The sequence below is a fragment of the Schistocerca cancellata genome, chromosome 4, assembly GCF_023864275.1.
Source record: "Schistocerca cancellata isolate TAMUIC-IGC-003103 chromosome 4, iqSchCanc2.1, whole genome shotgun sequence".
Classification (NCBI taxonomy): Eukaryota; Metazoa; Arthropoda; class Insecta; order Orthoptera; family Acrididae; genus Schistocerca; species Schistocerca cancellata.
Genome location: NC_064629.1, coordinates 20,560,292 through 20,586,999, shown reverse-complemented (window position 1 = coordinate 20,586,999; position 26,708 = coordinate 20,560,292). Strand labels below are relative to the sequence as shown.

General features: G+C 39.9%; 1 protein-coding gene across 1 annotated transcript in view; it reads right to left on the bottom strand.

Moving 5' to 3' along the window:
• LOC126184726 (probable medium-chain specific acyl-CoA dehydrogenase, mitochondrial) overlaps positions 1-26,708 on the bottom strand; it is a 213,499-nt gene that overhangs the window by 104,281 nt on the left and 82,510 nt on the right. The window contains exons 5-6 of the mRNA XM_049927260.1: positions 20,056-20,136; positions 2,925-3,055 (exon numbers count right to left, since the gene is read on the bottom strand). Coding sequence (XP_049783217.1) covers positions 2,925-3,055; positions 20,056-20,136 — 212 coding nt within the window. The remainder of the gene's footprint in view (positions 1-2,924; positions 3,056-20,055; positions 20,137-26,708) is intronic.

Below are 26,708 nucleotides of genomic sequence, written 5' to 3'. Positions count from 1 at the left end.
CTAAAGCAGTTCCCAATCAGTAAAAATTTCATAACATAATTTGGGAGGGGGGTTCAAGTGCAGGGAGATGTATTCAACTTCTTTATATGTTGGAAAGATAGCCAGGTAAGAAGAGGTTGCCAGCACTGTCACAGAGGGGATCCCAAGGTGTTCAGAATGGTCTGCCGCATTGGCACAAATACTATTCTGAAGAGAGAGAGCTAGAACAGCTGTTGATCTTCAGTAACTCAGAAGACTACTTAGCATGTCTCGCACCTGTGATTAAAAGGCATACATTCTCAAGGAGGAGCCACAGCATTCCTTCTTCTTCATTTTAATGCTGAAATGCTACACGTAATTTTATCAGTAGGTCTGCTACCATGAGCTACTTGTGTATCTCAGATAAAAATATTTTAATTTTCTTATTTCAAAGTAGTATAATAAACACTTAAATCATACTTCGGGAAAGGAAAAAAAAAATCTAGAGAGAAAAGTCATACTACTGAACACATGAGGCACATAATTTTTGTTAATGGCACAATCAATCACTGTTTGACAACCATCACATTTAACCTCAGATTTTTGGTCTTGAGCTCTAGGACAGAAAATACAGTACCCTGTCATGGATTCTGGTATTCTTTCATCTTTTTTTACAATTGCAAATGTAAAATACGACTAATGGATTCACAGAGTACTCTACTTAGTCATTTTTTCCAAATGTCTTAACATGTATTGTCTGATCATATGTACAGCCAACTTCCTTGGCATAGAATTGTATCTGGTAATATTCAATAAGTTGTAAAATAGGTGGAGTGGCAAATGATGAGTTTTCCTGGCACTAAAATATGAATGACGTAACTGGTCTGACATGTCGACACCTCTGTTACACGATCTTCTTCATTGATTTCAGAATAAGTCCCTTCAGATTCTGAACTAAAGAGCATACATTGTACTTCAATAATATCCTACACCTTGGTAAAGTTGAAAATCTGTTTGAGGTATTTTATTCACCTAAACAAATTCAATTTCTCCAAAATTTTTCAATTATCCATTGTAACAGTTTTAAAAGAATAAGTAATTTAAACTTGGAAAATATAACTGTGTTACTGCAGAAGCTTAAAGTAAGTATAATATTATTTGACATCACACTTACACATATAAAGAAACTTAATTCTGAATTTTTTTATACTGCTGATGTTACCGTGTGGTGCACCTGTACCCAAAAAGTTAAATAATGTGAAGAAAAGGGTGGCCACTGCTGACTCTGCAAGTCACAGCCATACTGACTTGTTACAGCATGAAGCTAGTGGGAAGCACAGAATTGCAGTGCTAACTGTTGGCTGTTAGTTACATTTTGTGGGAGCACTAGGTTATAGGTGTACCTTAAGTAGCAGTCCAGGATTAATCAGATAGTGAGCCTTAGCACGAAGTTACTTAAAAGTGGGGAGATGGAGGGACATGTAGCAAAAGTAACATTAATAATGAGAGCATCTGTGTCTCTAGAACTGATCTCTCTCACACCCTTGTTGATGCAATCTGTCAGAGGGGTGAAGGTGACAGTAGAGGTGCAGTAACTGCTCTGTTGGGTGATGACAAGGAAGTGACAGGATCACTTGAAAGTGGTTAGTGTCACAAAGATTGTCATGTAGTGACCTTTGTAGCAAATCTATGAGATCAGGGAAGATATTCTAAGGTCAATAGCTGAAAAGGTGACATAGGTGGTACAGCAGTGGATAGGAATACTGTAACTGAGGTGACAGATCAAGCCCAGAAAGAAGGTGGTCAATGAGAAGGTCTCTACCACATGAAATGGAACTCCTCCACAGAGGGTGATGCCTGTTGAAATCTCCATATAGGGTAAAAGGGCTCAGGGTAAGGGAGGAAGGGGGATGGGGCTGGCGGGGGGGGGGGGGGGGGGGTTAAGTTGTTCGATTAAGCTATTGCTTCCACTGTTGTATGGAGGGAATAAACTCACTGATGATAACTGTGTGTGCCAATGTACAGATTCCTGCAGAAGCTCTTCTGGGGCCAGTAAGTTCTGACAGAATGCACAATAGCCTTTATGAGTTAGATTTTGCTGATGACCATTCTCTGTTTCTTGGAGATCAACACAGATTACAGAACAAGAGAGAATTAGTTGTAGTTCTGGCAGGTGACAGTAACATCCATTGCAGCAACACCAGATCATCAGATTGAGGGTGTCCTAATTAGATGTGAAGGGGCCAAGATAAGATGTCATGCTTCAGCGTCATTGTCTGCTGCCATATGGAGTGGAACATCATCAACAAACATTGGTTAAGAGTCTGACTGAGTGAGGAGAGTAAAACTGCAGCATAGGAAAGGAAGAAATAACTACTGCAATGGCTTGGGCCCCCATGTTCACCATGCATGTACTCACAAAACAGCTGTGAGCCCATGGAGGGATGTTATACATTATGATTAAAGTAAAAATACCATTATATAAATGGCCAGCACCTAGTCACATTTTCATAGGTAATATGTATTTTGTTTGTAAATCTACCGATGCATACCACACAGCAGTGAGTTGTCACATGTGATCAATGGTATGTGAAAATAGTTAATTAACTAACAATCAAATTAGTATGTGTATTATAATCTTTTCTGTGATAAGTATGTTAAAGGTCAGCTCTATGACTGGTATTATTTATGTGTGGGTATGACCTTATGGACCATATGTTCAGTTCATGCGCACAACTTTTTTCTTATTTGTGCAACTGAACCAGTCAGTTATTACATCAAATCATAAGGACAGCTTTACATTATTAGCAACTAAAAGATTATGAATGTGGAAGCTGTTTTTACTAATGAACTACATTATTCAGCCAAAAATGAATTACTTTTTAATAATGTACTTTTGTTACAATAATGTTGTTGATTATTTCTCAGTAACACAAGTGCAAATAACTATAAAAGAAAACACTTACCAACTAGCCACACCACCATTTGTAATCCACATTTTCTGGCCATTTATTATATATTCATCACCCTTCTTCTCAGCACGAGTTTTTATGCCATTAACATCAGATCCTGCACCAGGTTCAGTTACACAATATGCCTGTAGGAACAATCACGTACACTTAACAACAATGACTTAACCAAGTTTTGAAAACATCACGGAAATAATTTACTGAGGAGCAGGAACAGGAGTCTTAAAACTAATTATGTGGATGACATTCCAAGTAGGACACTCAGGCATAAACAATAATTTGAAACAATACCTTAAGAACTAGAGGCAAAAGTAACCAGCATAAACAATTGTTCTTACAGTTTATTTACAGAAAATTAGCATAAATCAATAGAAAAAATACTTGCCTAGCTTCCGAAAAGCAGGTATGCATTACATGGAAAGTTTCTATGAACACAAATTACAATACAAAGAAAGAGTATGCATATTTGTCCTGTTTTAATTTAGTTTTAACTTGTGCTTAAATAAGCTGAAGGTATTAATGTAGGTAGTTATAGCACTTATAAATGTCTTCATTTTCTTTTTAAGTTCTTCATCTGTCAAAATTATGATCACAAAGGCTGCCCTGAACAGTTGGACTCTTGCTAGAAATAAACCCAGATGCATGTAAAGAGTTCTATATGCGTATTTTACATTATGTAATAAAATGGACAGCATAGCTTAAAGATAGAAATATGAAAATTCCAAATCATGAAGAACGTTTAATCAATGTAATAAAACATAATGAAAATTAAATATCACAGAAATTCTATATCAGTTCTGAAAGGCAATAATCTATTTATTAATATCAACACTGGTAATATTAAGATATATTTGAAAGAAAAGAAATGTTTTACCCTTAAAAGGTGAAGGATTACAAAATATTTTGTCAGTTGAAGAGATGTGGTAACACACTGTCACTACTCAATACAGGAAGCAAAACTATAGGTACTCCTGATGGAGAACTGCAGGGTTCAGACAGAAAGTATGGCACAGGACATAAGTGTACAAAGTTTTGAGAAGTGAAAATCTGGGGGCAGGAACAGAAAGGTACCTAAATGTAACAGTGACCAATAGTATGAAGATTAAAGACAATATAGTGCTGTTAAAAAGGTTCTGATTAGGGGAAATTCCTTAATGGAATAAGTTGTAATATTTTTGCTCTCTACATTGCAAGCACATTTCACATTTTGGACATGGGGAAGGGGGAGGAAGAAGAGTGCTGTACCAAGAGAACTTCTACTTCTACTCTACACTCTACACAGTATCCTAAGATTGTGGGTAGAGAAGGAAATGTCAGAAAATCAAATATTCTTAAGGATGTTACAAAGCAGGAAACCAAGGTCACTACCGTCTATCATATAAATGATATGAGTACTGAAATGCACCTTTGCAGGAGATTTTAATGGTATAGCCTTGTGACAATCTGTATAAAGATCTTAAATCTCTGCATAAAGGCTTCACTAGAGCAGGAAAACAGATAAGTAAATCTACACAGATTATCAATGCAACAAAGAGCCAGTTGGCAAGTTCCTGAAACAAATGACAGAAGGCAACATTTTAATACTATTTAAGAAGTAGTCAGACCAGAGTTGATATATGTTAACAGTCTAGCCGTGAAATTTGATAATCTGCTAATCTGTTTTGGGGTCTTCAAGTTTGTGGTGCAGTCTCCAAGATAAACAACCCCTATTGAAGGGCCACTCAATAAAAGTGAAACAAGAAGTGCACTTCCTTTACTTATGTCTCATTTGGAGTCTTGAAGTTCAAAATATGATCTAAAATATTAGTATAGATCCTTCACAGAAGATTTATTAACAGGAGTGGAAAAATTATCTACGGATATTTTGAAGGATTTAATATCAGTGGCATGATTAAGGATCTGAAGTGTGATGTTTTAGCATACTAAAATCTTAGATTAGTGATTACCTGTGGTGTGCTATTGTATTCATCAGTGCATATCCTGATACAAGAGGTCAATTCAGTATGGAAAGGTGGAGGAGAAGTTGGAGGCTAGACAATTTTTATAAATATTGCAAGTCACTTGGTAGACTTCTTTTATTTACAATTAAAGAAAGAGGTACACAATACTAAGAGGAGCCTTAAAAAGCTGACCTAAGACATAAAAATTTTATCAATTCTTATCACTCTAACTTTGAATGCATAGAATAATGGATGAACAGTCTTCCGAATTATTTTCGTGTTTGGTAGTAAATCTACACCACCTGATCAAAAGTATCCAGACGTCAATTAGTGGACATTATTATGGGGTATGTTCACCCTTCACCTTTATGACAACCTGAACACTGCTGGGGACACTTTCAATGATGTGTCTGTCTGAGGAGGGATGGCAGGCCATTCTTCTTAGAGCTGAAACCAGAGAAGGTAGTGATGCTGGACACTGGTGTCTGGAGTGACATCAATGAACTTACTCAACCCAAAGATATATTCCACTGGATTCAGATCAGGATGCTGCACAGACCAGTTCATTTCAATTGACCACAAACCACTGCTTTGCAGATACTACTTTATTGACAGTCATTGTCTCTGAACTGCTTGTGTCAGCATGACAATGCACTCTGTTTTTCTACTGTATGCAGTACACAATGCTTTGAAATGTGTTCATATTCTTCTGCGTCTAGCATTTTTGTAAGTACAATAAGGGAATCACACCCTCACCATGAGCAACACTCCAATATTGTAACACCACCTTCTCCATACTTCATTGTTTGCACTACACATGATGGCAGGTAACATTCTCTAGGCATTTGTCAAAACCAAACCCTTTTATCAGATTACCACAGGGCATAGAGTGGCTGGAAATGAGTGATTTGGAGTTCTGAATCACTCACTATGCAGTCACATCACTGTTTACACCACATAAAGTGTCACTTGGCACTAACTACAGAAATGTGTGGCATATGATGAGCTGTTCAACTACTGAACTCCTTTCTTTTTAACTCCCTATGCACAATCATTGTGATAGATGGACTGCTGGTTGCACTGTGGAATTCATGATTGATTCATTCTGCTGATTTGGTGTGATTGTTTACAACCATCCTCCACAGTTCTCAATGGTCCCTGTCCATAAGCACATGAGAACTGCCTGCTTTTGGTTTAGCTGTGGTTGTTCCCTCTCATTTCCACTTAACAATAATACCACCAGTAGATGACTTGAGCAACTAGAGAACGGTTAAAATGTCCCTGATGGATCTGTTACTCAGGTGGCATCCAATGACTAGTCCATGTTCAAAGTCATTGAATTCCCCTAACTGACCCATTCAGCCATTACTGCTTCTCTGCTGACAAGACAATACTCACTTTCTCCTTTTATGCTGACAGATCCACCTCTCATGACATCTAGTAATCAATTACACAGGGTGTCTGGATATTTTTGATCAGATAGTTCATATTTCCACAGAAGCACAAGCATTTTATTGTGGTGGTGGTGGTGGTGGTGGTGGTGGTGGTGGTAGCATCATGATCAGTTTGCCCTTTTCTCACATGATATCCCTGCAAACCAAGGATGAAGAGCAATTGGCAGATTCCTTATTCCTAGATTCCTGGAAAGTGTTTGATAAGATGCCTCTTTGAAGAAAGTTAAAGGTGTGAGCATACAGAATAGGTTCCCAGATACTTTAACAGCTTGAAGACATTTTAAGTAATGGAACCTAGTATGCTGTCCTTGATGATGAGTTCATCAGAAACAAGGGTATCATTATTAGAGCCCCAGGCAATTGTCATAGGATCACTCTTATTCTTCACATACATATATGATTTGGCAGATAGGGTGAGCAGCAATCAGCAGCTGTTTGCTGACAATGCTTTAGTATATGGGAAAATTTATTAAGTCATTGCAGAAAGATTGACAATCCATCAAGCTGACCCTTCAGCTACCGGGGGTAGACAATCCTCTGGGCCCGGGTTCGATTCCCAGCTGGGTTGGGGAATTTTCTCCACCCAGGGACTGGGTGTTGTCATCATCATCCTATCATCCTCATTGACTGCAGGTCACTGAAGTGCCGTCAAATTGAAAGACCGGCACCCAGCGAATGGCCTGCCCAATGGGAGGCCCTAGACATATGATTGAATAATCTGCAGAAAGATGTAGGATGACTTAGACAGAATTTCTATTCAGTATGTTAGTGTACATTTTTCTAGGTTTAGAGCAAGCTGGCGCTCGAGGTGACAAAAGTCATGGGTTACCTCCTAATATCGTGTCAGACTTTTTTCCTGGCATAGAGCAGCAGTTCAATGTGGCAAGGGCTCAACAAGTTCTTGGATGTCCCCTGCAGAAATACTAAGCCGTGCTGCCTCTATAGCCATCTGTAACTGTGAAGGTTTGCCAGTGCATGATTTGGAGCATGAAAAGTCCTCTTTCTAATGTCCCATAAATGTTCAATGGGATTCATGTTGGGTGATATGGGTGGCTAAACCATTCACTTGAATTATCCAGAATGTTCTCCAAACCAATCGTGAATAACTGTGGCCCAATGACATGGCACAGTGTGATCCATAAAAATTCCTTTGTTGTTTGGGATCATGATGTTCATGAATGGCTGCAAATGGTCTCCAAATAGCCGAACATCCATAGGACCCAGTCTGTTCCATGTAAAGACATCCCACACCATTATGGAGCCACCACCAGCTTGGACATTGCCTTGTTGACAACTTGGATCCATGGCTTCATGGGGTCTGTGCTACATTTGAACCCTACATCAGCTATTACCAACTGAAATTGGGAATCATTGCCTGGACCTTAGATGAGTGGAAAACCATGGGCTGGTCAGGTATGGCTGTGAGCCAAGGAGAGGTGCTGCAGGTGATGTGTTGTTAGCAAAGGCACTCACATAGGTCACAGATATGTTCATCGAACATCCCACTTTGAGAGCAGCAGTGTTTGTGTGGAATTGTCAGTGCTTACAGACAAGCAACACTGCTTGAAATAATGACTGATTTCTGTGGTTAAGTGAAGGCCTTCGGCCACTGCATTGCCCGTGGTGAGAGATGCCTGAAATGTGGTATTTGTGGCACACTCTTGACACTGTGAATTGCAGAATGTCGAATCCCCAAAAAAATTCCAAATCAGAATGTCCCATGCACTTGTCTCCAACTACCATTCCCACTGTGTGGCCATAATCATGTCAGAAACCTTTTCACATGAATTACTTTGTGTATACGATACTACTGCCATCTGTACATGTGCACATTACTATTCTATGACTTGTGTCGCCTACGTGTATGCAGATGTAGATCAGCCTATCTTGTCATAAAAACACACAGAATGAGGACTAACTCATAATTATGTAACTTAAAAATTAGAAAACCTGTACAATTATCACAAAGTACAAGTTGAGCTGAACATATGCATGTAGAAATAAGAAGTTTTGATGGGTACACAATCATACTGATTCAATAACGACAAAACCATGGTGATAAACAGTCCAAGATATGTAAAATTACTTCATGACACTTTTCAAAACACATTGAGGTGGTATCAATTGATAGATCAGCTATTTCCATGTTATCAATGTTTTTTTATTAGATTGCCTACCTGACCCTTGTGTATCTGTCTCACACCAAAAATTTAAATAATTTATGCACCAGTAAATAAAACCAAAACAGTGGATGAGGAAAATTAATTAAATATCCCTAAGTGTTCCCCTTCTTCATGGGATCCACAGAACATGGTTAATTAGTCAACATATTCATAATCACAAGACAAGGGAATTGTAGAAACTGAATCTGTGTACTGCTTTAACAAAAATGTTACTTAGTGCTATTCATGCTTATCCCAGCCAAATTTAACCTAGTTAAAGAGATAGCTGCTGCCCCCAGTAGCTGCTGTTTGTCTGTTGTTGATGACTTACTACACAGCCAGAGGGGAAAGAAAATTTGGACACCCTTTTAGAGGTTTCCAATGCTCTCAAGATTTCCAGAATGAGATTTTCACTCTGCAGCAGAGTGTGCGCTGATATGAAACTTCCTGGAAAGATTTATTGTTATGACAGTGCATATGGAGTACATGAAATTATTACATTCAAGAGCAATAGCACAGATGATTCTGAGGTACCAGGTATCTACACCATGTACTAATATGGGTGTTTCAGCATGGGTCGACTCCACAGGCAGCAATGCAGTCAATAACTCTGGCTTTTGGTCAATCATATGTAGGGCAAATACTATTCTGGGATATAATATGTCACGTCTGCTTCACCTATTCATGTAGTTCTGTAAGAGTTGTTGGTTGATGAGTCACACAAGTCACTTTTTGGTCCATCATATCACACACATGCTCCATTAGGGACGTATCCGGAGATCGTGCTGGCCAGAGAAGTTGCTCCGCATCTTGCAGAGCACGTTGAGTTTCATGGGCAGCGTGTGGGCCAGCATTATGCTCGTGGTACAACACATAACCTTCCTGTTGCAAGAATGGCAAAGGAATGGGTCTAACAAATTTCTGCACATAATGAGCACTGGTTAGCATCTTCTCCACAAATACCAAAGTTGAATGAGAGTTGTAGCACATTGCAACCAGACCATAAGGCCTGCGGTGGTGCCAGTGTGTCTCATAAGGTACATTCATACAAAACAGAATGATGCACCCTGGTCTTCAGTGATGAAAGGAGATTCTGCCTGCATGCAGAAGATGGTCATTTGTGCATATGACATACAGCTCATGAACACTAACTTCCAAGTGATCAAGCCATGCATGTTGATGCTGTAGTGTGAGTGGAAGATAGCTAGAGGTGCACTTGCAAATCTGTTGTTAGCAGTTCATGTTGCCACATCTTAGCTCACAGCTACCATAGCATAGTGAAGAGGGCTTGTATGATCTGTCACTACTGTCTCACAATGTGATAATCCTGGTGTGTGTCTGTGCTGTGTGGATGTCCAGAACCTCATCTACGGGTGTGGGAATGTTCACATGACTACTGATACCAGCATTGTTGCACAACTGACATGGTATGTCCAACTTGTGTGGCAATTCTCCAAAAGGACCACTCCACCACTTGGAAGGCCACAATTTGACTCCTTTCAAAATCATTCAGTTGGCTATAGGAAGCACAAATGAGTCTCACTGGCATGGTTGCCTGCTTGCTTCGCACATTTGCCTTCTGGCTGTGAGCATTCGTTATTAAAGGGCAGACACAGGTGGCACTCTAGTAGCTATGCCAGTATGCTATCTGTTGGCAGATGTTGTTGAAACTATTACCGGTACATCTACTATCCCCCAGTTGGCATATGCCATCATCTGATCAAAATCAATGCCATCTTTCCAAGTGAACTACTACTTTTCCAGGCAGTGTGTCTGCTTTATTACAATAGTATTTTTGAAGAAAATATTACTTACATTTGAAATATCATATCCTAGTTGTCTCCCCCCCCCCCCCCCCGCCCCGCCGAACCATGGACCTTGCTATTGGTGGGGAGGCTTGCGTGCCTCAATGATACAGATAGCCATACCATAGGTGCAACCACATCGGAGGGGTGTCTGTTGAGAGGCCAGACAAATGTGGGGTTCCTGAAGAGGGGCAGCAGCCTTTTCAGTAATTGCAGGGGCAACAGTCTGGATGAGTGACTGATATGGCCTTGTAACACTAACAAAAATGGCCTTGCTGTGCTGGTATTGCAAACGGCTGAAAGCAAGGGGAAACTACAGCCGTAATTTTTCCCGAGGGCATGCAGCATTACTGTATGACTAAATGATGATGGCGTCCTCTTGGATAAAATATTCCGGAGGTAAAATAGTCCCTCATTCAGATCTTCAGGCGGTGACTACTCAGGAGGACATCATTATCAACAGAAAGAAAACTGGTGTTCTATGGATTGAAGCATGGAATGCCAGATCCCTTAATCGGGCAGGTAGGTTAGAAAAATTTAAAAAGGGAAATGGATAGGTTAAAGTTAGATATAGTGGGAATTAGTGAAGTTTGATGGCAGGAGGAACAAGACTTTTGGTCAGGTGAATACAGGGTTATAAATACAAATTCAAATAGGGGTAATACAGGAGTAGGTTTAATAATGAATAAAAAAATAGGAGTGTGGGTAAGCTACTACAAACAGCATAGTGAATGCATTATTGTGGCCAAGATAGACATGAAGCCCACGCCTACTACAGTAGTACAAGTTTATATGCCAACTAGCGCTGCAGATGATGAAGAAATTTATGAAATGTATGGTGAGATAAAAGAAATTATTCAGGTAGTGAAGGGAGATGAAAATTTAATAGTCATGGGGGACTGGAATTCGAGAGTAGGAAAAGGGAGAGAAGGAAACATAGTAGGTGAATATGGATTGGGGGAGAGAAATGAAAGAGGAAGCCGTCTGGTAGAGTTTTGCACAGAACATAACTTAATTATAGCTAACGCTTGGTTCAAGAATCATAAAAGAAGGTTGTATACATGGAAGAATCCTGGAGATACTAGAAGGTATCAGATAGATAATGGTAAGACAGAGATTTAGGAACCAGGTTTTAAATTGTAAGACATTTCCAGGGGCAGATGTGGACTCTGACCACAATCTATTGGTTATGAACTGTAGATTAAAACTGAAGAAACTGCAAAAAGGTGGGAATTTAAGGAGATGGGACCTGGATAAACTGACAGAACCAGAGGTTGTAGTGAGTTTCAGGGAGAACATTAGGGAACGATTGACAAGAATGGGGGAAAGATAGTAGAAGAAGAATGGGTAGCTTTGAGAGATGAAACAGTGAAGGCAGCAGAGGATCAAGTAGGTAAAAAAGTGAGGGCTAATAGAAATCCTTGGGTAACAGAAGAATATTGAATTTAATTGATGAAAGGAGAAAATATAAAAATGCACTAAGTGAAGCAGGCAAAAAGGAATACAAATGTCTCAAAAATGAGATTGACAGGAAGTGCAAAGTGGCTAAGCAGGGATGGCTAGAGGACAAATGTAGGGATGTAGAGGCTTATCTCACTAGGGGTAAGATAGATACTGCCTACAGGAAAATTAAAGAGACCTTTGGAGAAAAGAGAACCACTTGTATGAACATCAAGAGCTCAGATGGAAACCCAGTTCTAAGCAAAGAAGGGAAAGCAGAAAGGTGGAAGGAGTATATAGAGGGTCTATACAAGGGCGATGCACTTGAGGACAATATTATGGAAATGGAAGAGGATGTAGATGAAGATGAAATGGGAGATACGATACTGCGTGAAGAGTTTGACAGAGCGCTGAAAGACCTGAGTCAAAACAAGGCCCCGGGAGTAGACAACATTCCATTGGAACTACTGACTGCCTTGGGAGAGCCAGTCCTGACAAAACTCTACCATCTGGTGAGCAAGTTGTATGAAACAGGCGAAATACCCTCAGATTTCAAGAAGAATATAATAATTCCAATCCCAAAGAAAGCAGGTGTTGACAGATGTGAAAATTGCTGAACTATCATTTTAATAAGCCACAGCTGCAAAATACTAACATTAATTCTTTACAGACAAATGGAAAAACTCTTAGAAGCCAATCTTGGGGAAGATCAGTTTAGATTCCATAGAAATGTTGAAACATGTGAGGTAATACTGACCCTACAACTTATCTTAGAAAATAGATTAAGGAAAGGCAAACCTACATTTCTAGGATTTGCAGACTTAGAGAAAGCTTTTGACAATATTGAATGGAATACTCTCTTTCAAATTCTGAAGGTGACGGAGGTAAAATACAGGGAGCAAAAGGCTATTTACAATTTGTACAGAAACCAGATGGCAGTTATAAGAGTCGAGGGGCATGAAAGGGAAGCAGTGGTTGGGAAGGGAGTGAGACAGGGTTGTAGCCTGTCCCCAATGTTATTCAATCTATATACTGAGCAAGCAGTAAAGGAAACAAAAGAAAAATTTGGAGTAGGTATTAAAATGCATGGAGAAGAAATAGAATTACAATGTCATTGGCAGACCTCAAAGTTTTATCAGAGACAGCAAAGGACCTGGAAGAGCGGTTGAACGGAATGGACAGTGTCTTGAAAGGATAATGTACAATGAACATCAACAAAAGCGAAACGAGGATAATGGAATGTAGTCGAATAAGTCGGGTGATGCTGAGGGAATTAGATTAGGAAATGAGATGCTTAAAGTAGTAAATGAGTTTTGCTATTTATGGAGTAAAATAACTGAGGATAGTTGGAGTAGAGAGGATATAAAATGTAGAATGGCAATGGCAAGGAAAGCATTTCTGAAGAAGAGAAATTTGTTAACATTGAGTATAGATTTAAGTGTCAGGAAGTCATTTATGAAAGTATTTGTATGGAGTGCAGCCATGTATGGAAGTGAAACATGGACGATAAATAGTTTAGACAAAAAGAGAATAGAAGCTTTTGAAATGTGGTGCTGCAGAAGGATGCTGAAGATCAGATGGGTAGATCACATAACTAATGAGGAGGTATTGAATAGAATTGGGGAGAAGAGGAGTTTGTGGCACAACTTGACTAGAAGAAGGGATTGGTTGGTAGGACATATTCTGAGGCATCAAGGGATCACCAATTTAGTATTGGAGGGCAGCGCAGTGGGTAAAAATCGTAGAGAGAGACCAAGAGATGAATACACTAAACAGATTCAGAAGGATGTAGGTTGCAGTAGGTACTGGGAGATGAAGCAGCTTGCACAGGATGGAGTATCATGGACAGCTGCACCAAACCAGTCTCTGGACTGAAGACCACAACTACTACTAGTTGTCTTCCAGTCTTTCAGTTTTACAGTGAATGCTGCTAATTGCCATATACCACAAGTTAACAAATCTTTCTAATCCTGGAATCTAGATATTGAGATAATCTGTAGAAAGAGATGCTAATGAGGGAAACTTTTAATTTTCTTTTGGACTTCTAGGGATTTGCAGTTTCTTGCTTTATGTTAAGTGGGAGGTTGATGAATATCTTCCCCCCAGAGTACCTAACTGTACTCTAAGCCTTAGACATGGAGACAAAGCCAATATGAAAATTATTTTTGTATTATATTGTGATTGTGTGAAGCACAGTTCAGATGAAACTGAGTTTTACTGCCAGTAACAAAAAATTCCCAGGCCCTTAAAAAAAAGTTTAATTCAAGATGGTTTGTGTATCTCCAGTTTTATAGATATGTGTTGTTATAGAATATTCAAGTCTGTCAGGAAATGTTCCCCAAGCCATTGTCTGATTGTAAAAAAAAATCTTGATGATAATGCTATGAATTCAGCACAAGATTTTGATATTTTACTGGAAACACTATCATAACGAGTCTAATTCCTACTTTTTAGTGACCTAGTGGTATTTGCAAGATCCTTTGAGGGTGTATTTTTCAAAATAATGAGTGTTGGTAGTGTGTGCAGTGTGTGTACAAGTGAATCTACATACTCACAATAATAGCACCTATATCACCCAGTAATAAATGACCAACTATAGATGTATTAATCATTGAATTTCGTGGCCAATTATAAGAAAGTGTCACAATGTCTGCCAAAGCTATTTTCTTGGGGCTCAGTTTCATTTGGGTCACTATTTTTTGCTTGTTTCTTTTTAAATAATGTGCCAAATTGTTTTTGCCTTATTACTGGAGTGTTTTATTTTTTGAGGGTAGTGCATGAGTTCAGCTGTTCAGTAACAGAATGGACGATTTTACAATACTGGTTGCAATAGAGGTTTCACTCTTGACTACAGATTTGTCTCTGAATTTGATGGAGCACCACAAGATACTTTAATCCAAAGAGTTATGCATTTCTTATCCTTGTTTCTGTTTGAGTCTTGTGTTTTTGCCTTAAACAAATAAAGACAAAACAAAGTAACTACATAGGCTTTCCCAGCATAACAACATAATATTCTTCTTGCAGAACCACAAAGTCATCTTGAACAATATTTCCATGGTCCACCTGGCTGTGATCTTCAGGTGAGTATGCTGGTGCATGAACTCACCAGAACTGAATTCAAACTGTGAGCAGTGGCTCCTTTATATGCCATAGAGGGCAAACAGCACATGTGCAAGAAATCATCATAACTGCCCTCCAACACTAGTGAACTTTTAGCACCCCAGTGGTGAAAGCTAGCAAAACTGATTAAGCCATCAGAACATTTTTTGATATAAATTTATCAAAGATTGCTGTTTTTTAATGTCTGTTATAAATAAAGACAAGGCTACATTGCAAGAAAGATTTGGAATCCTGTTTTATCAATGTCAGATACTCAAATTTCAATAAATTCTTTTAAAACACAGTCCCAATAGTGACATGCAGGGACAACCATTCACATCTCTTCATACAACATTTATGTCCTTTTGTAAGACAGTGTTCTGCTACCACAGATTTCTCAAGCTGAAACAAATGCCTGTGGCACTGGTGCTTAACACATCAGTCCTGAATGTTATGAATTGTCTGACCGATGTATGTTTTCTCACAATGGTTCAAATGGCTCTGAGCACTATGGCCAGGAAATTTTGTACACACTGGTTTCCTCAATCCTTGAGCCAAGGAGCACTCTATCCTTGGATAGCACATGAAAAACACTTTTGATATCGCATTTTTTTTAATTTCTTCCTATTTTCAAAGATACATGTGAAGCAATGATATTCCTACTTTTTCAATGAGTATATCTTCTAATGCACCCTGTGACAGTCCAAGATCCAGCTCTTGTGTCCAGCTCTCTGCATCTGAAATGCCATAAGCTCTTCTCACCAAAGTCCATAGGACTCCTTGTATTGAAATGATGTATGAGAGATCAATGTGTGCAGGTGACACTTGATTTGAGTGAACTTCTGGTAAACACTATGTCTCAGTGTCTCGTCATCCTTCCTGTAAGCCAGGACATCTAGAAATGGAACCTTTCCATCCCTTTCAACCTCCATCACAAATTTTAAGCTGGGATGAAGGTAATTCAAATGATCTAGGAAATGGTTAAAAGTATGGTATGGCCACATGGGAGAGACAAACGTATCATCGATGTACCTCCAAAAACAAATAGCACTGAGGATGGTGTTTTTAAAATCTATGTCCTCAAAGATTTCCTTAAATAAATTGGTGACTATTGGGGACAATGAACTCCTTATAACCACTCTGTCGTTTTATTTAATGACAAATTTTTTGAACAAACTAAGCTTTGATGTCAGCACATGGCGACAAAGCTTAAGAGATTCCCTCACCCAGTTTCTTCACTAATTAACTGCAAGGATTTTTGAAGAGGAACCTGAGTAAAAAGTGATGCTACATCAAATCTGACAAGCATATCCAAGGGATCAAGGCACAAAGACTTCACAGTTGGATAAAAAGTGTAGAATTGGAAATATAATGTTTACATTTTCTGACATAAGAGCCTAAAACAGACACCAAATACTTGGCCAAATTCTAGGTGAGAGCACCCAAAATAATCACAATCTGCCAAAACTGAACCCCTTGCTTGTGTACCTTGAGTAGACCATATAACCTCAGAGGTACAGCTGCAAATTTAGGTATAATACATTCATTGTGTCATTTGCAGTATTTGTTCATTATATTGATACAAAAATGGTAAATAAAATTAAAAAGTATGCTACTTTTGCCTAAGGACAGGTGAATATTCATTTTACTCACAGAAAACCATATCACATATTCAAGGATTTATTTTACTTGCACTTGAAGATATCATCACTACTGTTAAGTGTATCCTGGGAATGGGTGCATAGCTCTTCCTGGGTACTAGCAGACGGTGCACACAGGAGTGCCATCAGTAGACTGTCTTCAATGTTTCAGTGGCTTTTGTTCTTTACTCAAGAGGTTAGTCACTGTTCGTCAACAGGTGTCATAATCTGATATTGTGGCTTGAGAACAGATGATGCCACACTATCACTTTAGCACAAAGTCCTAAATTTTGCTCATACATCAAGAAACGTTCCCATCACTGAATTCATGTGTGTGTTTGACTAAGAAGTGTCCAGCTTTCCTAAGGACTGAGCTGATGAATTTAGGCAAGAGGTATTGCATACACTGCTTCAGACACCATCCCTGCAGAGGAACATCTCCTCTCCCATAAGGGCAGCAGCTTTGTCCATTAGAGAAGACAAGGATTTAATAATTCTACCAGCAGACAAAGGCAGCACCATGGTTCTTCTTTCACAGGATGGTTATTCAGTAAAAATGGATCATTTACTTGAGGGCTCAACTTACTCCTGAAGAACAGCTCATTGCCTGATGATGTGCTTGGAAACTTCGTCCTGGTGCTGCCATTCTGCCATATTTATATTGTCTGCCTAACATACATAATCAAGTGACTCCACTTCAGTTGTATGTGAGTAATTTGGGTGCTCCCACTTACAACTTGGCCAAGTATTTAGCATCTTTTCTAGGTGCTTATATCATAAGAAAATGTGCACATCATATTTCCAATTCTACAGTTTTTTATACAATGATTGAAGTTTTTTCTTTCTTGGTCCCTTGGAAATGCTTGTCAGGTTTGATGTAGTGTCACTTTTTTACCCAGGTTCCTCTTAAAGAATCCTTGCTTTTAATTGGTGAAGAGACTGGAAGAGAAAATCTCTAAGCTTTGTCACCATATGTCGACATTAAAGCTTGTTTATCAGTTTGTTCAAAAATTTTGTCATTGAATAAGAGTGGCTATGGGGAGCTCATCATCCCCAATAGTCACCAATTTATTTATGGAAGTCTTTGAGGACATGGCATTGAGGATGGCATTTTTAAAATCTGTTTGTGTTTAGAGGTATGTCGATGATATGTTTATGGTATGGCCATGAGGGAGAGTAATCTTGACTAGCACACAAGAAACAGAGTGTTCCTCAGCTCAGTAAAGGATGACTTGGGATTGAGGAAGCCTGGTGTGTACAAAAGCCCTGCCATTATGGGAAAGTGTCCGCCGCTCGTGGTCTCGCGGTAGCGTTCTCGCTTCCCGAGCACGGGGTCCCAGGTTCGATTCCCGGCGGGGTCAGGGATTTTCACCTGCCTTGAGATGACTGGGTGTTTGTGTTGTCCTCATCATTTCATCATCATCCAGAAAAGTGGCGAAATTGGACTGAGCAAAGGTTGGGAAATTGTATGGGCACTGATAACCACGCAGTTGAGCGCCCCACAAACCAAACATCATCATCATCATTATGGGAAAGCTTACATTAGTCAAACAATTCATACTATTCAAGACTGATGTGTTAGGCCGAAACAAATGCCTTTGGCAATGGTGCTCTAGAAATGTGGTGGCAGAACACTGTCTTACTGAAGGACATAAAACACAGTCCCAATAGCAATTTTCATCTCTTCAGAAGTTTAAGAGATCTAATGAAATCTGACTATTTGTCAACCTTACAAATAGAGAAAAGGGTTACCCTGTACATAAGATTTGGAACCCTGTTTTCTCACACATTAAAAACCATTGGTCTTTGATCTGCCATCAGAATAGTTTTTGAGAGTGATTTATTAATTTCATTACCAAATTAACCTCTCCTTGATGCCTTAAGATGCATCTTATCCATATAGCCCTTCCTTTGTTAAAGCCTTGGCATAAATTGCCTTTTCCACCTTTCTGATGTAATGCCTCCTCATTAATTATCCAATCTACCCATCAAATCCTCAGCATACTTCTGTAGCACCACATTTCACAAATTTCTATCTTCATTTTGTCTGTATTGTTAATTATTCATGTTACACTTTCTTATACTTTATGCTTCCAATACTTTCAGAAAAGTCTCACTAACATTTAAATTTATATTCAGTCTTAACAATTTTTTTTGAGTAAAACTCTTCTTGCTAATGCCAGTTTTCATTTTATGTCCTCTTTACTTAAAGTGTCTTAAGTTATCTTGCTGCACAAATAACAAAACTCTTTTGCTGCCTTGAGTTTATCATTACCCATTTTTATACCCTCAACATTAGCTGATTTAAACTGACTATATTCCTTTATCTTTTTTTCACTTTTGTTGAATTAGGTTACAAAATCAATCTTCAAGTCATAGTTCTTTCCTTTTGGCTGATCTTCCAAGTCTTTGAAATATCTGACAGAATTACAATGTCATCAGCAATGTTTTTACTTCTTTTCCTGGACTTTAATTCCCTTTCCATGTTTCTTCTGAGTTTCCTTTGATACTTGCCCAATACACAGACTGAAAATTAGGGATACACTAAAGACCTGTCTCACTCCCTTCTCATTTACTGCTAACCATACATGTCATTTGACTCATACCTGCAGTGTGATTTTTGTACAAGTTGTCGATAGTATTTTGCTCCCTGTATTTCATTGTCGCTAACTTCAGAATTTCAGAGACAGTATTGTGATCAATACTACCAAAGGCTCTCTCTTAATCTACATATGCTATAATTGTAGGTTTGCCTTTCCTTATATTATCTTCTAAGATAAGTCATTGGGAACATGTAAATCTATATTCATCCTCTTTTTTTTTTCCAGAACCAAAACTAGTCTTCCACAAGGTCAATTTTTACAATTCTTCTACAAATCATTCTATAAATAATTTAGGTTAATATTTTGATCATGACTTGCAATAATCCTAGTAGCAAAGAGGCAAGTACTGACAGCTGTGAATATTACCTCACCTTCAGTTTAATATCCTTCTGGAATGTCTGAGAAAATTTTTCCTGTCTCAAATAATTTGCATGTCAGGCAGAATAGTTTTGCTGTGTTTTTTTCCAAAGGTGTCTATTACCCTGAGAGAATGCTGTCTACTCCAGCTGCCTTGTTGCAACTTGGGTCTTTCAGTACACTATCAAACTCTTCTTATACTGTCACACCTCTCATCTCATCTTCATGTACTCCCTCTTCTTTTTTTCCATAACATTTGTTAATCTGACCTCTCCACAGATATCCCTCTACAGTGGTTTCACCTATGGTGTGTATATCGTTGAAACCTGTCGTAGCACCAAGGCCCATGGTATTTAGGGCCAGAAGGGGGCTGGAGGGGGGTGGGCATAACTTTCCTCGTATTGAAATACAATCATTAACTGTTTTGTTGTTAACTGAACAAACAATCTTGCATAAATTAGTTGAGGAACATTTTGAATAAAAATTCGAGATAAATATGAAACTCAAGAGAATTTAATCTTCCAAAGCAGCCACACGATCCATTAAACAACATAAGAGCAATTTTAAATATTTTAAGACAACTTCAAAAGATAAGTGTAAGATAATAGTAAACTTTTGCCATACTTACTGCAAGAATTGGTTCTTCCACCATGCGTCCTAGATATTTTTTTTGCTGCTCTTTATTTCCTGCTAATATAACTGGAGATTGCTGGAAAAAAAGAGGAGTTTAAGTCTTTCTCTTTGTACTAGTGACCTTTGCAGTTACATCTACTCCAGATAAATATAACTCTTGACTGTGAGGATTATGCTATTGATATTAATTACACTTTGTTTCATGCTACAGATATATATCCTGGTATTATCATTTGGTTCCTTTTTTTTCATTAATTTCTGCACTTCAAACATCATGGTCCATTTCAGAGTTAATGTACATTCCACACTGTGTGCATAAGCTCTGTATTACTCTTCTAAACCCAAGAATCTGAGTTATCACAATATCAAGTTTTTTTTTTGTTTTTTTTTTTAAAAAGCTGTTAGCATCTTTCATGGAAGTTAAAATATCTAATAATTACTTTACATGTGTCTTTTACTTGATGGAAAATAAAAATAATGAAAAATCTTTAACATAACCTGAATGTATGAAATATTTTCGATGTTGTAGATATCAGTTACACAGATAATAAGGATAGACATTCAGAACTTAAACAGACCAGATTTTACCTAGACCATCTATGAATACATTGATTTCACAGTGCCGAAAGCATGACAGTGAGAATTAAAGTTTACACAGTCTACAGATTAGTAATGGGGCTACCTCAATTCATTAAAATTAAATAGCAGGCTATAATTGTTTGTTAACTGGAAAAACTTTTGTTTTAATTCAATTACTGTATAAAGTCACTTTGTGTTGACACATAACACATTAAAACTGTTCCAGGTTAGGACTCAAACCTTAACTTACCACTGCAGTGGTGTCTTGGTCCTCAACTGTACAACTGTATATGGTGGTCAGAAACAGTAATGAAAAGTTTGTAAGTGTGTTGCAGGGTAGGTAGTGCCGATAAATAATTGTTAAGAAAAAATCTGATGTGTTGTGGCATTTCCAAGTTAAATTGCATGCACAGTGACCTGATTGGCTAACTTCAGTGTCAAATTCAAATGGCCTACCAGATACAATTAGGTTCGGCTGTTCTCATAGCATAGATGACAGCATATGAAACTGCTCAGCTTTTGGTTCTGGTTTGATCCTCACTCCGTTGTTCAGTTTTAAGAAACACAATTAAGAATACATTTGGGGACATTGTCTCTGGTGTACCACTTGAATTTCCATGTGCAATGGCCTGATTGTCTTACTTCAATACTAATTAACTCAGAAACATCACTTTGTATCACTTTTTTTCTTAAAAATTATTTCTCAGCACAACCTACCCTGCAACATCCTTACAAGTTATCATTTCAAGTTGTTACCAAAAATCTCAAAAAGGGCTTGACTGATTTACTCCAAAATCTTACGTTATAGAGCCAATGCTCATCTAAATGTTCTTTTGAGTATATTTTTAATATATATAATATAAAGGAGAAATGATGTTACCAAATATCCCAACATTTCCTCTCCAATTTACTTCACACTTTTGCACAACAGTCTAGCAAACGGATGGTATAAGTGTAATTACGTAAAACAATGCCCAGTGCTGGAGACGTTGAGCCGTCCGCTCGGGAAGGTGATAGTGGGGCCCGAAAAGTGTAACCAAGGGTTTATGGTCCATCAGGAGGGTGAATTTTGCCCCAAAGTGATAGGAATGAAATTTTTGTACATCGAACACAATCACCAGGGCCTCGTTTTCAATCTGGGAGTAGTTCCGTTGCACCGGGGTCAACGTCTTAGAGGCATAAGTGATGGGCTGTTCGGATCCATCGGCATCCCGGTGCATGAGAACGGCCCCAATGCCGTATGCCGACGCATCAGTGGCCACAACCAAGGGATGGTCCGGAGAGAAGGGAGTAAGGCAAGGGGCGGATTTCAGCATCGCCTTTAAACGGAGAAAAGCCTGGTCACAGGCAGGAGTCCAAACAAAAGGTACCCCTTTGCGGTGCAAGTGATTGAGGGGTTGAGCAATGGAGGCAGCCTGGGGCAAGAACTTTAAGTAATAAGTAACCTTGCCCAGAAACACCTGCAGTTCCGATAAGACCTTGGGATGAGGAAGGGCCTCAATGGCCATGACATTATGACCTGAAGTGCGAATGCCACCTTTGCTAAGCCAGTGGCCTAAGTATTCCACTTCTGGTCGAAAAAAAAAAAACACTTGTCCAGCTGAGAGCGGAGACCAGCAGACTGCAGAGTGCGAAATAAAGCACTGAGGTTTTGCAAATGCTCCTGGTGGGAACGCCCATTGACCAAGATGTCATCCAGATAATTCACACATGCAGGGATAGGCTGGGTAAGCTGCTCCAGGAACCACTGGAAAATGGCCGGCACCAAAGAGACACCAAAGGGAAGGCACTTGTAGTTATACAATCCGAAAGGTGTGTTGATAACCATGATGTTCTGAGATTTGGCATCCAAGGGCAACTGGTGGTATGCCTCAGCAAGGTCGATCTTGGGAAAAATACTCGCCCCCGGCAAGCATGGCAAGATGATCTTCCTGTCAGGAAATGGGGTAAGTGTCAACGAGGGACTGAGCACTGACTGTAGTGCCTAAGTCCCCACACAGCTGAAGGGACCCATTGGGTTTTCGTATGACCACCGGTGGTGTCGCCCATGCACTATAGGTTACAGGTTCCAGCACAGCAGCGGCCTGGAGCCGATTGAGTTCCTGCTTGACCGCTGGCCGTAAGGCCACCGGAAGGGGCTGGGCCCGGGAAAAGTGAGGCTGTGTATCCAGTCAGATGGTGATGTGCGCCTGAAAGCCGGAAGCACATCCGAGATCCGGTGCAAGCAATGTACGATCTGTGCTCCACTTTCGCACCAAGTCCTGAAAGGGAACAGCCGTGAAAACGACCTTAACTTCGTCGAAAATTGAAAAGCCAAACAGGTGAAACGCATCCAGGCCAAAAACATTTGAATCCAATGGATGGTCAATGACAAAGAGGGTAAGGAGCCATGGAACATGCTTGTATGTCACCTGGACGACGAACTGCCCACGAAGAGGAATGGAACTGTCTCAGTAGGCGACCAAACGGTGAGAGGGAGGTGACAACGCAGGAGAGCCCAGCCGTGTATATGTCACCATATTAATCAGGGAGACGGTGGCCCCAGTGTTGACCTGAAAACTGACATCCTCAGTGAAAATGTGGAGCGTGAGGAAAAGCTTCCGTGCTGATGGGTCATCCTGTGAGATGACCGATTGCAGAGCGTGGACGGTATCTTGAGTCCCAGGAGGGGCAGGACTGGATCGAGTCGAGCAACTATGACAAACCGATCAGATGTGGCCCTCCTTGTTACACAGCGTACACATTTTCCAGCGGTAGGGACAATCAGCCTGCGAATGGGCAGTAAAGCACTGTGGGCAAGACGGAAGTGGGCCAAGTGACCGGCGGCGTGGCGCGACGGAAGTGGGCCAAGTGACCGGCGGCGTGGGGTGACCGAAGGCGCCAATGCCATAGAGACATTGGAACACGAAGAGGGAGCCAGCTGAACCACCACATCCCGGATCAGGGAGTGTGCATACAAAGCCTTACACTGCTGATTGGTGCACGTAAAATCGCATTGACGGCTGAGACCCTGCAAGTTGGCTCTGAGCACTATGGGACTCAACATCTTAGGTCGTAAGTCCCCTAGAACTTAGAACTACTTAAACCTAACTAACCTAAGGACATCACACACACCCATGCCCGAGGCAGGATTCGAACCTGCGACCGTAGCAGTCCCGCGGTTAGACCCTGCAAGTCTGTGACTCAGGAACAATACGATTGACCAGGTTGTTTATGGTACTGGTGTAACTCCAGCCGAGAGGCGACTACATGGTAGCGTTGGGAATAATAGTTTGTCAGCAAAAGGCAGATCTCCTGGAAAGAGAGAGCCACAGGATCGGAAAACACTGCCAACTTGCGGAGAAGAAAGAATGTGTCCGGAGAGGCCCAAGATAAAAACAACAACCGCTGCAAGGAGTCGTCCGTGACTTGAAAAGTTGTGAAATGTTGTTTCAGCCTATGTAAGTAGGTTTCTCAGTCCTCTTCAGCGTAATTAAAGGGTGAAAACGACGGCGGATGCAGGAAAGCGTCGGACACCCGAGGACCCTGAAGCTGGTGCATTAATGCGTCCCGGGCATCGACTTTGTCAGTTAGCAACTGCAGCAACTTTTGTAAGATGTCTAACTGGAGCTGCTGCTGCTGCAAGAGCTGCTGCTGTTGCTCCAGCAGACAGACAAACTTTGCCTCCATACCAAGAATGACCATTGGTTACCTCGTCGCCAAAATGTTGTAACTGCGACCAGGACGGTCGCGGGGTAGCACTGACGGAAGGCGCAGCAGGACCCCACAGAGAGGCCCACGAACAACAACACAACAGAAAAAGATGGACATGACCAACATAGGAAAGAATGAATATGACAAGACCGAACAGCAGAGCCACAAGGAAACAAACTCGTACACGAACCAGGAAGAAAGCAGTCTATCGCAAGCGAGGGTAGACAGACTGGATGGGCGAGTGGCCGGCGCTTAAGTATGCTCTCGGGGGCGCCGCTATTGGCTGCTGGGACCACGTGTTCCACTGTGGTACCCCCACACTAAAAGCGGGCCAGGAGGCACACGCTGCCACAGCTTACGGTGCAGCAACCTCTATGGGTCTTCAACATACGTGACGTCTGGTGCGGATTCAAATTCCGCGGCACGTGGTACCAGATTCTGTATTACAGTTTGTGTTCTGTTACTATCTTGAATAGAAGCTTTATTGGGATGCCTACTGACCCATTCTCTCTCATTTGCTGCAGTGTTTTTGCTTACTGATTTTATGCACATTCTGATAGGAGTGTTTTTACTGTGTATATTGAAGCCCATGTTGTTTTTGTAAACAGCTAAGGATATACATACTATACAATCCATCCAACAAGAGCCCCAGTTGCCTGGGTAACTGACACGCAACAGGTTCCCCACAATCTGCACTAGTAAGCCAAGATCCCATTCCCCATGTCATAAAATGTTTAACTGTTGTGCACAATCGTGCTCATTGAAGCCTGTCCATAGGTTACAGTAAGGCAGGACTAATGCTGCTGGACAGCCCACAGCTTAGGAACTCATATCAGCAGATCCACAGATGGCCTGGACCTCTGAGGGACTTTCATGAAAGCACAAGAGTCTTCACTAATGAGAACATGCATGGGCAGACTGCTGTATTCTCTTATGTCTGAGTATAAACTGTGACTTTCAGTCATCCATGGAAGATATTTGTTCCACTCCTGTTTACTGATTGACATGTTTGTTACACTAAGTATTCCTTTGGCTGTGAAATGACATTTCTGCTTGATGGTATACAAGGCCTTGAAAAGTAATGAATCCAAGTTTTAATGCAAAAACCCTTGAAACATTTTAAATAAAACAAATGTTATTAACATTCTAGATCTTCAGTCTTGAAGTCTGCATGTTTGCAGTCCTCTGCCAGTATAGGGCTCCAAATTGTAGCATGTAACATGGTGGTGTATAATGTAACCATGTTGGCATGTGAGGAACAGCATGCTGCAATCAAGTTTTGAATTTGAAGAGTTCATCCACACATGGAGCATCCTCTCCTTCAGCATGACAATGCCAGACCACATGCAAGAGCTGCAAGAATTTGACACCTTGAATTCACTGTCATTGATAGTGGTGAAGTGGTGCAAGCCGAGGTGAAGTTGTCGCTCCAAGTCAGGCCTGTATGGACAATAATCAAAGTGAAATCCTCAAAGATGTTCTCTAAGTTTTGGAAACAAATGAAAATTGGATGGGCCATCAACAATGTCAAACATTCTACAGTAATGGTATCAACAAACTGGTCTCTTATTGGGAGAAATGAATTTGTTGCCAGGCTGATTATGTGAAAAATAAACATGAAGATATGAAGAATGAAGATGTAGTATGTTAATAATGTTTGTTTTATTCAAAAAGCCTTTACAGTTCTCATATTAAAAATTAAGAGGCACTGATTTTCAGCACATCATCATTGCACACTTCCAATGTATTTGCTGGACTAGCTTGTCAATCTTGATGCATTTTGTTCCAAATCTGTCTGCAGAGCACAGGATTTACCCTATTTTATTGTTATTTCAATTAGCTGTGAAGGGGAGGGTGAGAACTAGTTTCAATGAATGTTTGAGCTTGTATGCTTCACCACAGTTCCAGTTTATATTTTTTACCTTCAGCCAGTTCAAGAATCAACATAGGCATTTTTACTAATTACAAGAATGTATATGACAGGAATAACAATTATTGTATATTTTTGTCTGACTGGATTCTTATTTCACAGAAGTAAAGACGTTTTATTCTTAGCACAGTGGAATCATTGTGCCAATGGGTTCTTATCTTGTAATTATAAGATTTCCCAATCATCAAAGACCAAAAAAGTTCAATTGGGGCAAAAAAGCTTCTGTAGTTCCAAATTTTTGTACATTGGTAGGGGGTGAAGAGCCATGAACAACATATTAAAAATCCTGACCAGTAGGGTGTGAGCATGGGACAAGGGTGTTTAAAGGCCATATTTTTATATTTTTCTTGAGTAACTCTAAAACAGTGGCTTCTAATGAAACTATTTCCCAGCACAAAATTAAACTACATTAAATTTCCTACTAAAAGTTAATATTCATTTTTTCT